The 14779-nt window shown below is 39.7% G+C and overlaps 1 protein-coding gene across 3 annotated transcripts in view; it reads left to right on the forward strand.

Moving 5' to 3' along the window:
- LOC141790582 (uncharacterized) overlaps positions 1-10929 on the forward strand; it is a 45292-nt gene extending 34363 nt beyond the window's left edge. The window contains exons 1-2 of one of the 3 annotated variants that reach the window (XM_074670566.1): positions 3184-3494; positions 7786-10927. In XM_074670566.1, coding sequence (XP_074526667.1) covers positions 3398-3494; positions 7786-9407 — 1719 coding nt within the window. In that variant the 5' untranslated portion in view covers positions 3184-3397 and the 3' untranslated portion in view covers positions 9408-10927. Of the gene's footprint in view, positions 1-3183; positions 3495-7785 lie in introns of those variants that run through there. The other 2 variants (XM_074670565.1, XM_074670567.1) reach the window with 2 other exon arrangements.
- Positions 10930-14779: the final 3850 nt, after the last annotated feature.

Here is a 14779-nt window from a genome sequence, read left to right on the forward strand (position 1 = left end):
ACCTTATTTTTAAATGTTTTTAGTGTCTTTTAATGTAATTTTAATGTCCTGGAATTCAAATTCTTTATTTTTGGGACCTTAAGCAGATATGATATTTAAATGTGATTAATTAGATTAATTAATTACAAATCCTGTAATTAATTAGATTACTTTTTTAATCACCTGACAGCACTAATTTTTACATAATTTGGGCTTCCAGTTCATAAAAGCCACGGAAACAGGAATTTAAGAATACTGTGAAGAAATCTTTCTTAGTTTTTGCAGTGAAAAAAAGAAAAAATTAGGATCGCATCAAATCAATCAAAATATCGTACTTTCAAAAAGATATGTCAATCTTCAATACTTGGTTGGGAATCCCTTTACCTTAATCACTGCCTCCATGTGCCGTGGCATTGAGGCAATCAGCCCATGGCATTGCCTGGGAGTTATGGAAGCCCAGACTTTCTTGATGCTTGCTGTCAGCTCTTCTTTGTTTTTGGGTCTGGTGCCCCTCATTTTCCTCTTGATAATCTCCCATAGATTCTTAATGGGGTTTAGGTCCGGCGAGTTGACTGACCAGTCAAGCACTGTGATATCTTAATATTCTGATTTCTCCTCTAAATCACTGTATTAATGTTCAATCCAACCCTTTGATGCATAAAATGACATCAGTTTACTGCAGATAACTTTAAGCAGACCTTTAAGTAGGATTTTTAAAATATAAATTCAAAAAGGTGAAATCTCATTCAGGTAAAGTTAAGCAAACCTTTTCTTTCAAACCAAACTTTCTGTAGTTACATATTTTTAGCTCCGGTAAAATAATTCATTCAGATTAATTAAACGGGCTGATTATATTATATTATATTATATTATATTATATTATATTATATTATATTATATTATATTATATTATATTATATCCTATTATACTTTGAAAATATCATGAACTAAAGATGGAGATAATATTACTTTTATTTACATAAATCAGCTACCTGGATAATGTTGGTCATGCTGAAAGGACTCTAGTGACTTCTGTCTTTGAACATGGGGTCTGGTTGAAATGTGTTGGATTTGGGTTTGTTTTCTGATAATATCCCAGCTAGCAGTATTTTGGTATTCAGCTGTAAAATAGCATAAAACTCATCTACCGTCATGTTTCGAGCAGTGATCAGCTGATTACACGGCACTCAGAGAGAGGATGCGCTGAAAAGCGAAAGTGAAAGTTAAAAACATGCCGTGTTTGTTTCTCGTTGTGGGGAGTTGGGAGAGAATCAGGGATCATACAGGCAGCAAATCAAACCCAAATAGGCAACGACACTCTAGAAACCCAGCCCCGGGAACCCACAACCCGAGACTGATAAGACGTGCAAGCGACTTTTCTTCTCTCCTCTCCTAATATCATAACACGCATGGACAATTTTTCTGGGTGGGCGGGGGAGCGTGGTGCTGGCTGTGAGAGGATAACCGGCTGAGCAGCAGAGAGTGAAACGAGCTAATCACCAAAGAGATTTACGCCCCGACATACTGAAAAAAAAAAAAGTTTTCTGTTTATACTCGATGATTGCGATATAGACGTTTTATATATCTCACATGCAAAAATCTGCGATACATCGAGTATACTCGATATATCCCCCATTCATAGGTGTCTTGCTTCCTAAATATTGACCCCAGGGGTAGAATGTAAAGGGAGAACAGCAGAGGGCCTAAAACTGACCCCTGAGGGACTCCACAGGTTAGAGGGGCCACTGAGGAGGAGTACTGCCCCAATTGTACACTGAAGGATCTGCCAGCAAGGTAGGGTTTAAACCATTCCAGCGGGGCTTTTAATGCCAACAGTGTGCTCAAGGCGTGTTAAGAGGATGGAGTGGTTCACCGTATCAAATGCTGCTGTAAGGTCCAGAGGCATTAAAAAGGTACAATTACCAGAATCAAGATTTAAAAGAAGATACTTAAAAACTTTTAAAAGAGCAGTTTCAGTACTATGAAGAGGCTTGAAACCTGACTGGAACAGCTCACCAATATTGGCTTGATCCAAAAAATCTTTTATTTGGCCAAGAACAGCTTTCTCTAAAACCTTGGAAACAAATGAGAGCTTAGAGATTGGCCTAAAGTTAGAAAGCACCAGTGGACCCAGTTTTTTCTTTTTTTTTTTAGCAGGGGCTGCACTGTGGCATGTTTAAAAGAGGAAGGGACATGTCCAGAACTAAGGGACAGATTTAAAAAAAAAAAAAACAATAAAAGACCCAACTGAGCCGAAAACCTCTTTAAACAGGCGGGAAGGGATGCTGTCAGATGGGCAGGTGGCCGGGCGTAAGTGCTCTACTATCTCAGCCAATGCAGGAAAAGAAACAGGCTCAAACTGGTGGAAAACAGCTGAGCTTGCCACAGAAGCTGAGGGGTCCAGAGCAGGCTGAGGGAGTAGAGATCTCAAAGCAGACATCTTATCGACAAAAAATAGCAAAAACTCCTCACACAGAGAAGCATATGGTTCGAAAGGGAGGGAGGTCCCAGAACAGAGCCACACCGCCAAAGTTCAATTTGTTATGTAAAGCTTTTGTAATAACATTGGTCATTGTTTACTCAAGACAATGTTATTGTCATGTTATTTTATGCAAGCAGTTGTAATTAATCTTGATGTTTTATTGTTATGCAAGTAATAGAAATTCCAAATGGTTATGCTTTTACTGAATTAAATATAATACATTTTGGACAAAGTGATCCTGGATGAATTACTTTTAAGGGCTCTTAATTTGAAATGATGCAGAATTGTTTCATTTGCACTGAATGTTATTCTGAGAAGGTCTGCTATCATCCTGAAATGAAGCGGTTGATTCATTATTTTTAATAATCCTAGTCTGAATATAAGAGCAGATTTGCACAGTTCCAGGTTTTTCGAAAAGGTTTTATTTTGAAATCACATATAGTCATTAATCATTTAATGTTGCGTCACTCACTGACAAACTGATTGCCAAACGTGGGCGTGAGTTTTATTTTGAAGTTCTGTCAGACCTAACATTTTACCTCAATACCCAGGATATACGCACATGAAAAATCAAGTGAGGGCTGGCTTGACTGCAGTGACCACCCTTATGGTCTGGAGAGAGAGGGAGAGAGGGAGAGAGAGAGACGGACACAAGACAGAAGAGGGGAGAGGGAAACGTCAGTTGAGAAATGAACGGATCTTTACAGGAATTGATTCGGTTTAGTTCACTCACCCAGATGACTCGTTCTTTTTGAACGAAGCGTTCACGAACGTTACACCACTAACCGTCAGCCATTTCTGAAACCCTCCTCAGAAAAAGGCATCGCCGTTTCGTTTTCTTGCCCTTCTTTAATTCTTGGGTATGAGGAGATGTCCAGATTTCAGGATCTCAAAAATTAATTCGAGCGGCGGCTGCTCGCTGCGGTCATCAGAGACATGGAAGAAAGAGAAACAGTATCTGGATACGAAGAGGAGATGCAGCGCCAAAGAGAACTACTGGATGTGGTTTTAATCCCAGGGCTGCACAGAGCAGGTTAGTTCCTGAAAATATGTGTGATAATGTTTCGGAAATCGAGCTAGTTAAGGTTGATAGACGTAAGCTCTGACCTAAGAGGATGTAATTCATGTAAAAAAACAAAACAAAAAAAAAACAAAACACATCGGTTTCTTTTCGTCGGCCACGAACTCAAGATACAACCCGTTGGTTAAATGTTGAGGACTTTATCAGGAGCTCAGGCCTGTAACACACAGAGAAACCACGAGCCCCCATTGTTCTTCCATTCGTTTATTTTTTTTTTCACTTTAAATACGATTTCTGTGATTACTGTTGTAGTGATGGTGAACACAGAAGCCTAACTGTCAGTCAGAAAAAGGACAGAAGAGCAGAACAAAGACAAACGTGAAGGTGATACAGTCCGAGCTAAAGGCTAACACAGGAGCTAAACTGTTCGTGCTAATGTCCATCCAACCCACAGTCAGCAGTTATTCTGCAGTGTGAGGTTATGTTAGCTCTACTTGGTAGATGACTGGCAGGACATAACCAGGATTTACTAACGTTACACTGACATGTCTTAGAGCACAGGTGTCGTACCAATGTACTTATCCCTGTCAGAAAGTGTTTCCCCTGGCCGCGGGAGCGCGCTTGCATTCAGTGAAGGTGGATCAACAAGTAAATAAAAACGAACAATTGTATTGTTTAGGACAATGTTTTGGTGTTGCAATTATCTTCAAGGTTTTTGCAACACCAATGTAGTTGCTTACAGTGTTTCCCACAGTATTTTAGGAGACTGTGGTGGGAGAGTCTCTGACCCTCAGCGGTTTTAATGTGTGAGTTTTTTAAGCGTGATGTATCGCCCTTACAGTAAGTGCAGTTTGGGACCATGGACATGAACATACGCTGATAACTAAAAACCTACAAAGGCATATCAGAAATATTTTAAATTTAATTAAATAACAAAACCAAAAACTCACTTACTCACAATATTTTGAACAATATACTGAACAGCATTTAAACAACAAGTTATATACACTATAGTCCACACAGCAAAGTGGAAACTCTTTATATTGTTTTAACATCTTAAAAAAAGTTTTGTATCAAGACTTGTATCAAAAGTCTTGTTCAAGTCAGGAGTGGGATCGTGGGAACAGTGAATTTCCATTACACCCTAAATGCAGCAGAACAAGCACACAGCACAGAATGTTTACACTTAAAAACAGAAAACATGGAGTCGCCTATGTGGGACTTAAAAGTTTCTGAATAAGAAAATTATTTCAGACAAATTCCATGAGGGGGAAAAGGGAGCAGCTCCAATACTTCAAACCGAATCAGTCACCTGAAATGAAACCGTGGCTTCAACAGAGTTTTGAAAGTATACAGGGACACCCGGGCTGCTAAAGACACTAGTAACGTATAGCCAACCTCAACCAAGGCCACTGGGACTTATAGACTTTTGTAAAATCCAAGAAATTTGCCAGACATGACCCAGGGGCTAAGGTGATTTAAGGATTGTTAAGAATACAGTGTCAGGTCAGAACATGTGCCGTCTTAAAAAGTAGAAAAGCTTGTAGCTTATCCCCTCTCTCTGTGTGGTACTACTTTTCCATTACATTTTCCTGCAAAATAAGGCGATTTCTGAAGTTTCTAAAAAGTTGTTATGGTAACGTGACATCTTTTTGTTAAAGGTGTTTCCATTGCACTTTTGTGGTAAACTTCAGTGTTAAAACTTTGAAATAACACCCCATTAGCGTGTAAAAAATATTTATCCAAATTTGTGAGATTTTTCAAAATTTTGGTGTTTCCATTTCCATTTTTTGCGACGGTTAATTTTTGTGCAGTTCTAGATAGAGACACACACACAGCTTGTGGGTGTCTCTATTTTTTCTAAACCTTCCATGAGAGAAAAATAAAAAACAACTGAACCTCATTTACTGTAGTGAAAAGATATTCATTTGAATGGAACCACAAGCCAAAGTCCTGATAGATAGATAGATAGATAGATAGATAGATAGATAGATAGATAGATAGATAGATAGATAGATAGATAGATAGAAACGAACTTCATAAATCCCTTGGTGAGGTTATCCCTGGAAATTCAGATTCCAGCAGCAGTAGCACCAAAGAACAGAACCAGCACACAAGTAGAAAAAAAAACATATAGGATACAAACTCAAGTTATAAACAAGCACATACTGTACACCAGTGGTTCCCAACCTTTTCCAACGCAGGGCCCACTTTTAAGTCGCTTCCGAAAGATAACTGTTTGATTCCGGGCAGCTTCAAAAAATGTTTGTGGCATTCTGAAAGCTTTAGTTGTATACAAGAGCTATGTGCAATGTAATTTATGTCTGAAACATCAGAAAAAGAAAAGTTCATAATTCAGAAGACATGGCGGCTTTTACTTTGTCGTGGCGGTGTGCCACAATCCTATACATGTAGCTGAAACCCAGCCATAGGATGCGTTCTGAGAGCACTTTTTTAAAAATAAAGATTGAACATGAAGGACCAAACTGAATACAAGAGAAACATGTTGGAGGCTCCACACTCACTAACACAGCATCTATAACATGTTGCAAAATTTTTATTTTTACATAATTTCATCCCCACCCCAAAAAATCAAACTATTTTGGAAAAGCTTTGGCGGCCCACTTGCAGTACCTTCGGACCACAGGTTAGGAATCACTGCTGTACACAGTAGCTGCAATTTAGAGCTGCAACGAATAACCAGAGGTACTCGATAATAAAAATGATCAAGGAACTTTCTCCGCCCTGAGGAATCGTTTAATTTAAAAAAAAAAATCAAAGAGTGGTATTTAAAATAGTGCTGACGCCATATTTAGAGAGTTTTCAGACCCCTCAAGCCCCCTCTTCTTCAAAATAGCGACTAGCAACAAATCTAGCTTCTTCCCTGGAGTTTGGAGACTGATATGAAAGCATGTATTGATCTGCATCAGCCGCTTCTCAACGCGCTGCACGTGCTGAGCACCTCCCCTTTCCAAAATCACTCACAGACGGACGTCTTGCTCGCAGCAGTCTCTCAGCGCAGTCACACTGGCTATCTGAGCTGTTTTCATGCACTCTTCAAAGTCCATTTTGTTTGACCAGTGTGACCTCAAGACTCACTTCTCTTTGGCACCTTAGGAGAGGTGGGCTTCAGTGCGGTACACTTCATACAAGTGACTTATAAAAGTTACTGAAGTTGTAGCAGTGTTCTCTGCGCCTCATTGTGACGGCACGGCTTAGGGCTGGGCAATTATGGTAAAAACAAGAGTCCCGATTATTTTAAGTGATATTTTAATCACAATTAATATACACAATTATTCATTTATTCAAAAACTTCAGTACTGATTTAAACAGAACTTTAAAGAACCAGCAAGTGGCACATACAGTATTATTGATACACATAAGTCACACACACTCGCTGTGGCTGCACGTGGAACACAGAAAAGCTATGAAGCACAGGAACTTGCATACATCTACACTGTGTGGCATATTAATTGTTTTCTTCGATCATATTGTTTTTATGATTGTCACATGGAGAAATTGAAATCACAATTAAAATCCGATTAACTCTCCAGCCCTAGCATGGCTTGGATGGCCAGTGTGACTGCGTAGGAGACTGCGTATGAATGAATAGTGGCATCTCCAAATAATTCATATGATAATGTCTTTATAACTGACCTCCATTAGAGACACCTCATTTACCAAACCAAACCATTTCATTAACATGAAAACTGTGACATTTTAAAATGAACATTGTGACATTTTAAATAAAGAAAATAAGTATTCAATTTAAGATTCACTATTATATGTATAATAAGGGTGAATAATGTCAGTTTCACGGTTATTTGATACATTTAGTCAATTCAAAGTTTTTATTAGTGAATTCTTCTGAAGGGTTTTTCTTTTACTGAAAGTAGTTTAAGTATGTCATGCATTTAATTAAAATAGTCTGTGTTTACATTTCTGAGAGCTGGTCATCATCATTTGAGCGTACGTATGGTCTGAGGAGCTTCTATATCTGTTCACAGAGTAAGAACAAATCCAAGGAAGACACTATTGATGAATTACAAATTTGTGCGTCAAACGTTCGTACGCACGATTTAGGCACAAATTTGTGTGTACGCACTGTTTGTGAATGAGGCCCAGAGTGTCAACAAGCAGGAGGCTACTGTAATCATTGATCCAGTAAATGAGATTGTCATTACAGTTTAGCAGCAGAGCTGAAAATAAAGATCCTGAGGTTGTTCGTTTTTTTTTCAGGTTTTCTTTTCCATCAGGAAGATGATCTAATATCTCATCAATATTTGTTCACTGTGTCCTGCAGATGTTGAGCTACTAATGGTGAAGAAAGAGGAGCTTCCCCCTGAGCAGCAGGAGAGGAGCCCCTATCCAGACCAGGAGGATGAGTCCCCACTCATTAAAGAGGAACAGGAGGAGAATGAGTCCCCACTCATTAAAGAGGAACAGGAGGATAATGAGTCCCCACTCATTAAAGAGGAACAGGAGGAAGTGTGGATCGGTCAGAGGAGAGAGCAGCTTCAAGGACTGGAGGAGGCTGATACCAAGGTCCTGTTTCCTTCAGTCCATATGAAGAGTGAAAATGATGAAGAGGAACCTGAGTCTTCACTGCTTCATCAGAGACTCACTGACCACATGGAAACAGCAGCTGGTGGAAAGGACTGTGGAAGACCAGAACCAGCAAGGAGCTCAGATCCAGAAAAGAATTTAGAGAATGAGGTTCAGAGTGAAACCTCATCAGATACTGGATCAGGGTCTGAAACTGAAGCAGATGACTGGAAGGAGACCAGAGACTGGCTTCAAATATCAAAATCTGCCACAAACAAAAGAGCAGAGACTGTAAAAGTGAACAATTGTTCTGAGCCTGATAACACCAATCATGTGGTTTCTCTGACAGAAAAAAGACCTTTCAGCTGCTCAGAGTGTGGAAAAAGTTTCACTTTAAAGAAACATTTAGGCAGACACATGTTTGGCCACACTGAAGAAAAACTTTTCAGCTGCTCTGAATGTGGAAAAAGATTTAAACGTAAAGACAGTCTTACTAGACATATGTTAGTCCACTCCAAAGAAAAACCTTTCAGCTGCTCTGAGTGTGGAAAAAGTTTTAAACGTAAGGTGAGTCTGACTGAACACATGTTTTTCCACACTCAAATAAAACCTTTCAGCTGCTCTGAGTGTGGAAAAAGATTTAACCGTAAAGCACATCTGACTAAACATAAGTTTGTCCACACTCAAGAAAAACCTTTCAGCTGCTCTGAGTGTGGAAAAAGATTCAGCACTAAAGTATATATGACTTCACATATATTTGTCCACACCAAAGAAAAACCGTACAGTTGCTCTGAATGTGGAAAAGGATTTAGCACAAAAGTACATTTGGAAAGGCACATGCTTGTCCACACCAAAGAAAAACCTTTCAGTTGCTCTGAGTGTGGAAAAAGATTTAAACGTAAAGCAAATCTGACTGAACACAAGTTTGTCCACACTCAAGAAAAACATTTCATCTGTTCTGAGTGTGGAAAAAGATTTAGTACCAAAGTATATCTGACTTCACATATGTTGGTCCACACCAAAGAAAAACCTTTCAGTTGCTCTGAATGCGGGAAAGGATCTAGCACAAAAGAACATTTGAAAAGGCATATGCTTGTTCACACCAAAGAAAAACCTTTCAGCTGCTTTCAGTGTGGAAAAGGATTTAACCATAAAGTAAGTCTGACTGTACATATTTTGAACCACACTCAAGAAAAACCTTTCAGCTGCTCTGGGTGTGGAAAAGGATTTAACCGTAAGTCAAATCTGACTGCACATATGTTGGTCCACTCACAAGAAAAACCTTTCATCTGCTTTGAATGCGGGAAGGGATTTGGCCTTAAAGCAAGTCTTAATAGGCATATGTTTGTCCACACCAAAGAAACACCTTTCAGCAGCTGATCTGAATGCAGGAAAGGATTTAACTACAAAGTAGAGTTGACAACACACGATTGTTTATCACTGAAGGGCTCTCCTCAGCTGTTTGGTTGTGGTTCTTTATTTTCCCTTCAGCTGAAGCTTCACATGTTTCACAGTTTGGAGGAAGACCTCTTCACCTGATTTGAATGAAGTAGACTTTCTTTGTGTTCACAGTTATAAAGTATGTGTTATTGAAAGTCATTGAAAGAATGTAAAAAGCATATTGAATAAATTTGTGTTTGTGAACATGATGAATATAAACGTCTTTTACAAAGCAATTTGGTGTACCACGGTGTACTATCTTGTATCAGACAAGAGTCCTTCATTTTACATTAAGGTGCAAAAACAACTGTTAAGAGAGAGAGTGAAAGAAAGGAGGACAACAAAAAGGGAGCTGCAAAGGTTTCAGGTGGTTGGTTTTCAGCTGAAAAAAAAGGGATTATCATTGAAGTTTGGCCTGTAGTTGAAATTAAGACCCTTTTCAAAAAATTAGAATATCATGTAACAGTTTAGTTATTTCTATAAATCCATTCAAAAACTTAAACTTTCATAGATTATAGATTCAGGGCCTACAATATAAATGAGTTTAAGTATTTATTTATTTTTACATAAGTCGGGCTTCCAGCTCATAAAAGCCACAGACACAGGAATTTAAGCTTCAAAAACCACCACATTCAGACACATCTGGGAGATAGGCTACAACTGTCGGGGTTCCTCAGGTCAAGCCACTTCTAAGCCTGAGCCAGCGTAGGAAGCATCTCAACTTGGTCAAGGAGAAGAAGGAATGGCCTGTTGGCCAGTGGTCCAAGGTCTTTTCCCATGAAAGTAAAGTCAAGGTCCAAGGGTTTGGGGGACGATGGGTGAGAAACAGAATCCAAGCTGCTTGAGGTCCTGTGTGAAATATCCACAGTCAGTCATGATTTGGGGTGCAATGTCTGGTGCAGGTGTTGGTAAACTCTGCTTCCTTAAATCCAAGGTCACAGCAACAGTCTACCAGAGTGTTTTAGAGGACTTCATGATTCCTTCTGCTGAGAATTTGTATGGAGAGGCAGATTTCTTCTTCCAGCAGGACCTGGCCCCTGCCCATACCACCAGAAGCACCAAAACCTGGTTTGATGCCCGTACCATCCCAGTGCTTGACTGGTCAGTCAACTCGCCGGACCTAAACCCCATTAAGAATCAATGGGGGATTATCAAGAGCATCAAGGAAGTCTGGGCTTCCACAACTCCCAGGCAATGCCATGGGCAGAATGCCTCAATGCCACGGCACATGGAGGCAGTGATTGAGGCAAAGGGATTCCCAACCAAGTATTGAAGATTGGCATATCATTTTGAAAGTACCATATTTTGATTGATTTGATGTGATCCTAACCTTTTCTTTTTTTCTCTGCAAAAACTAAGAAAGATTTCTTCACAGTAATCTTGAATTCCTGTTTCCATGGCTTTTATGAGCTGGAAGCCCAAATTATGTAAAAATAAATGAATAAATACTTAAAACCATTTAAATTGTAGGCCCTAAATTTATAATCAATGAAAGTTTAAGTTTTTGAATGGAATTATGGAAATAACTAAACTTCTACATGTGAAGCTTCAGCTGAAGGGAAAATAAAAAACCACAACCAAACAGCTGAGAAGAGCCCTTCAGTGATGAACAATCATGTGTTGTCAACCGTACTTTGTAGTTCAATCCTTTCCTGCATTCAGATCAGCAGCTGAAAGGTTTTTCTTTGGCTTGGACAGACATATGTCCTGTCAGATTTGCTTTTCGGTTAAATCTTTCTCCACACTCAATGCAGCTGAAAGGTTTTTCTTTGGCTAAACTGTAATGACAATCTCATTTACTGGACCAATGATTACAGTAGCCTCCTGCTTGTTGACACTCTGGGCCTCATTCACAAACAGTGCGTACACACAAATTTGTGTCTAAAACGTGCGTAGAAACATTTGACTCACAAATCTGTGATTCATCAATATTTTCTTCCTTGAATTTGTTCTTACTCTGTGAACAAGTATAGAAGCTCCTCAGACCATACGTACGCTCAAATGATGATGACCAGCTCTCTCAGAAATGTAAACACAGACTATTTTAACTAGATGCACAACGTACTTAAACTACTTTCAGTAAAAGAAAAAAGCCTTTAAAAGAATTAGAAGAATTAACAAAAAACTGTGAATTGAGTAAATGTATCAAATAACCATGAAACTGATACATATTCACCCTTATTATACATAAACTAACATTATCATTTACGGGTCTAGACCTGTAAATGTTTTTGTAAAGTGTCTTGAAATAACATTTGTTATGATTTGGCGCTATATAAATAAAGATTGATTGATTGATTGATAAACTAGTGAATCTTTAATTTAATTAAATACTTAGTTTCTTTATTTAAAATGTCACAATGTTCATTTTAAAATATCACAGTTTAGATGTTAATGAAATGGTTGGGTTTAGTAAATGAGGTGTCTCTACTAGAGGTCAGTTATAAAGACATCATTATATGAATATTTTAGGGATGCTGGTAACTTTATTCTTGAACCGATACAGATAACCGATAATTTTCTTCTTCTAAAGGCTGTTTTACTGATAACTAGGGATGTATACCACAGACCGGTACTTTGATGTACCAGTCCCTAACTGGGTCGGTACCTGAAAAGCATTAAGAGTCCAGAAAAACGGTACTGTTGTCAGTACTTGAACGTCCCTTCAACTGTCACTACCGCCGTTGACAGGCGATGACACAGCTGGCTCAAGCATGTCTGTGAGGGCTAAGTGCTTGAAGGTTTGGGCTCAAGTTAATGAAAACTCGTCCCGATGCGATCTTTGTCAGAGAGAAGTTGCGCCCAAGGGGGGAAATACAAGCAACATCACCAAACACTTGGAGCGTGCGCATAGTATAAAGCTAAAGGAGTGCGGGCTGTTTGATTGATATAGCAACACGAGTACCATATTTCCCGCACCATAGGGCACACCGTATCATTGGGCGCACCATATTATAAGGCGTATTGTGACAGTGTCACCTTAAAGTAAATGAGTGAGTAAGAGAAATAACTAAAAGACAGAGAAACAGGTGCTCAAACAATAAAAGTACTGTGAGTGCTGGGTTGTCAGAACAAAATGTTATTTTCCACTGTACTAAATATTGTAACATGGAACTAAAGTATGTTAACCGAAATGTATTAAAGTGTATAATGTTTGTGGGGGGGGAAGAAATTAAAAACCGCCATGAGAGCGAACTTACAAATAGAGGATACTGTGTGAAGAGGAGGAGAAAAAACAAGAGTGCGCGGTGGGAGAAGGACAAAAGAAGTGTGTCAGACAGTGGTCTGCAACAAAAAAAAAAACCATAGAAAGCTTAAGTGAAGTTAAAAGGATTGCATAGATGAAAGTGCTTTTAACAATAAAGAACTTATAGAGCTGTGGTTAAATTAAGTCAGGTGTCGGGCGGCAAATAAAATTTGCTGGGCACAGGAGCACGTTGCCGCAGCCTCAGAGAGGAAGAAAATTAACCTTCTTTTGGATTAACTTTATCGTTTGTGTTATTATTTTTTTGTTTTCCTGGACCCTGTTGGATTTTTATTGGACTTTTCTTGACCGAATTTGATTATTTGGATTATGTGGACCAAAAGACTGAGGAGTACAAACTGGGGACAAAGAGATGCTGAACTGATCTAGGAAAAAAGTAAGATTTAGTTAACGGGGAGTTTAATTGGAGACTTTTCCTTTCTTATTTCGTTTGGTAGTGTGTTTTGGGGAATTTTGAGACCTTTAGTGTTAAGTTTGGATGGTGCAATTTTGAGTTGTAATTAAATTTTGAATTCGCCTTACTCAAATCGAACAGGCGCATTCCTGATTATTCCTTTGTTTCTTCTCCTTTAAAGTAAGGTCCCAGACACACTTAATACATACCGACATAAAAAGATCAATTAAAAAGAATCCCCTTGAGTGGTAACATTGACTTTTGAGTATTAAAGAAAAGCTGATTGTTACAGCATTTTAAAACATATGTAAAAAACAACAACAAAGGCAAAACAGTGAGCTTAGTCAACTTTATTGGATAACATATTCACTCTTCTCCCACAAAACCCTCAAAGTTTTTGTCCTCGGTAGCTGAGCTATTTCACTGTCCAACATTCCAGGTTCCTCCTCATCATTGTCTGTGTAAGACTCGCTGGCCGGTTGCGGTTCAGCATTGATGCCGGCTTTCGTGAAAGCTCTAACAATAGAGGCAGGCTTTACCTTAGCCCATGTGTCCACAATCCACCCGCATATGGTGGCGTAACTTGCCCGCCACTGCCTCCCAGTCTTTGTGAAGGAGTGTTAGCAGTCCGTCATCCAGTGCTTCCACGCCACGTGCAACTTGACCTTAAAAGCCCGGTTCACACCAATGTCCAGTGGCTGAAGCTCTTTTGTTAGTCCTCCCGGGATGATGGCGAGCTCCGAATTCACTCGCTTCAGGTGCTGTTTGATGCTATCAGTAAGGTGGGCGCGCATAGAATCACATACCAGCAGGGACGGTGAAGTGTGAAAAAAGCCACCCGGTCTCCTAACATACACTTCCCTCAGCCGCTCTTTCATTTTTTCTTCGTTCATCCAGCCCTTTCGATTTGCCTTGACCACAACTCCGGTAGGAAACGCTTCTTTCAGCAAAGTCTTCCTCTTAAAAATCACCATAGGTGGCAATTTCTGTCTGTTACCCCGGCAACTCAGAACCACTGTGAAAACCAACTTCTTGTGCCCTGTCGTGCGTATCCCCACTGTGTGTGTCCCCTTTTTCTCCACTGTATGGTTCAAAGGAATGTCAGAAGTCTGCGGGACCTCGTCCATGTTGGTGATGTGGCTGGGCGCAATTTTTTTGCCGATTATTTTGTCGCGGCAATAGGCGCGGAAGATGGCCAGCTTCTCCTGGTAATCCGCGGGCAGCTGCTGCGCCACAGTGGTCCTCGCGCATATGGAGAGATGCCGCCTCCTCATGAAGCGAAAACACCGGGCGGACCTCCTTGGAAGTGCTCAATGTCTAGTTCCTCTGCAATTGCTTTTGCCTTCAGTCGAATGGTGACAGTCGAGACGCTCCTCCTGACTGTTCACTGTTCCACAACCCACTGTTCCAGTCGATCTTCCAGCTCTGGCCACCTTGCTTTGTTACAGTGAAAACTCAGCTTAGTCTTCCTCACTTGGCACAGTTTGCTTTCCTGTTTTCTCCACTTTCTGACCATGGACTCATTTACATTAAAATGTCTCGCAGCTGCTCGATTGCCACTTTTAGCCGCATATTCGATAGTCTGCAGTTTGAACTGAGCCTCATAAGCGTGTCGCTTTACCAGTGCGATTTTAGTTTTTTTTTTTATCGTTG

The sequence above is a fragment of the Halichoeres trimaculatus genome, unplaced genomic scaffold (assembly GCF_033239565.1).
Source record: "Halichoeres trimaculatus isolate MK-OKI-2021-1 unplaced genomic scaffold, fHalTri1.1 fHalTri1_scaffold_5, whole genome shotgun sequence".
NCBI classification, from domain to species: domain Eukaryota; kingdom Metazoa; phylum Chordata; class Actinopteri; order Labriformes; family Labridae; genus Halichoeres; species Halichoeres trimaculatus.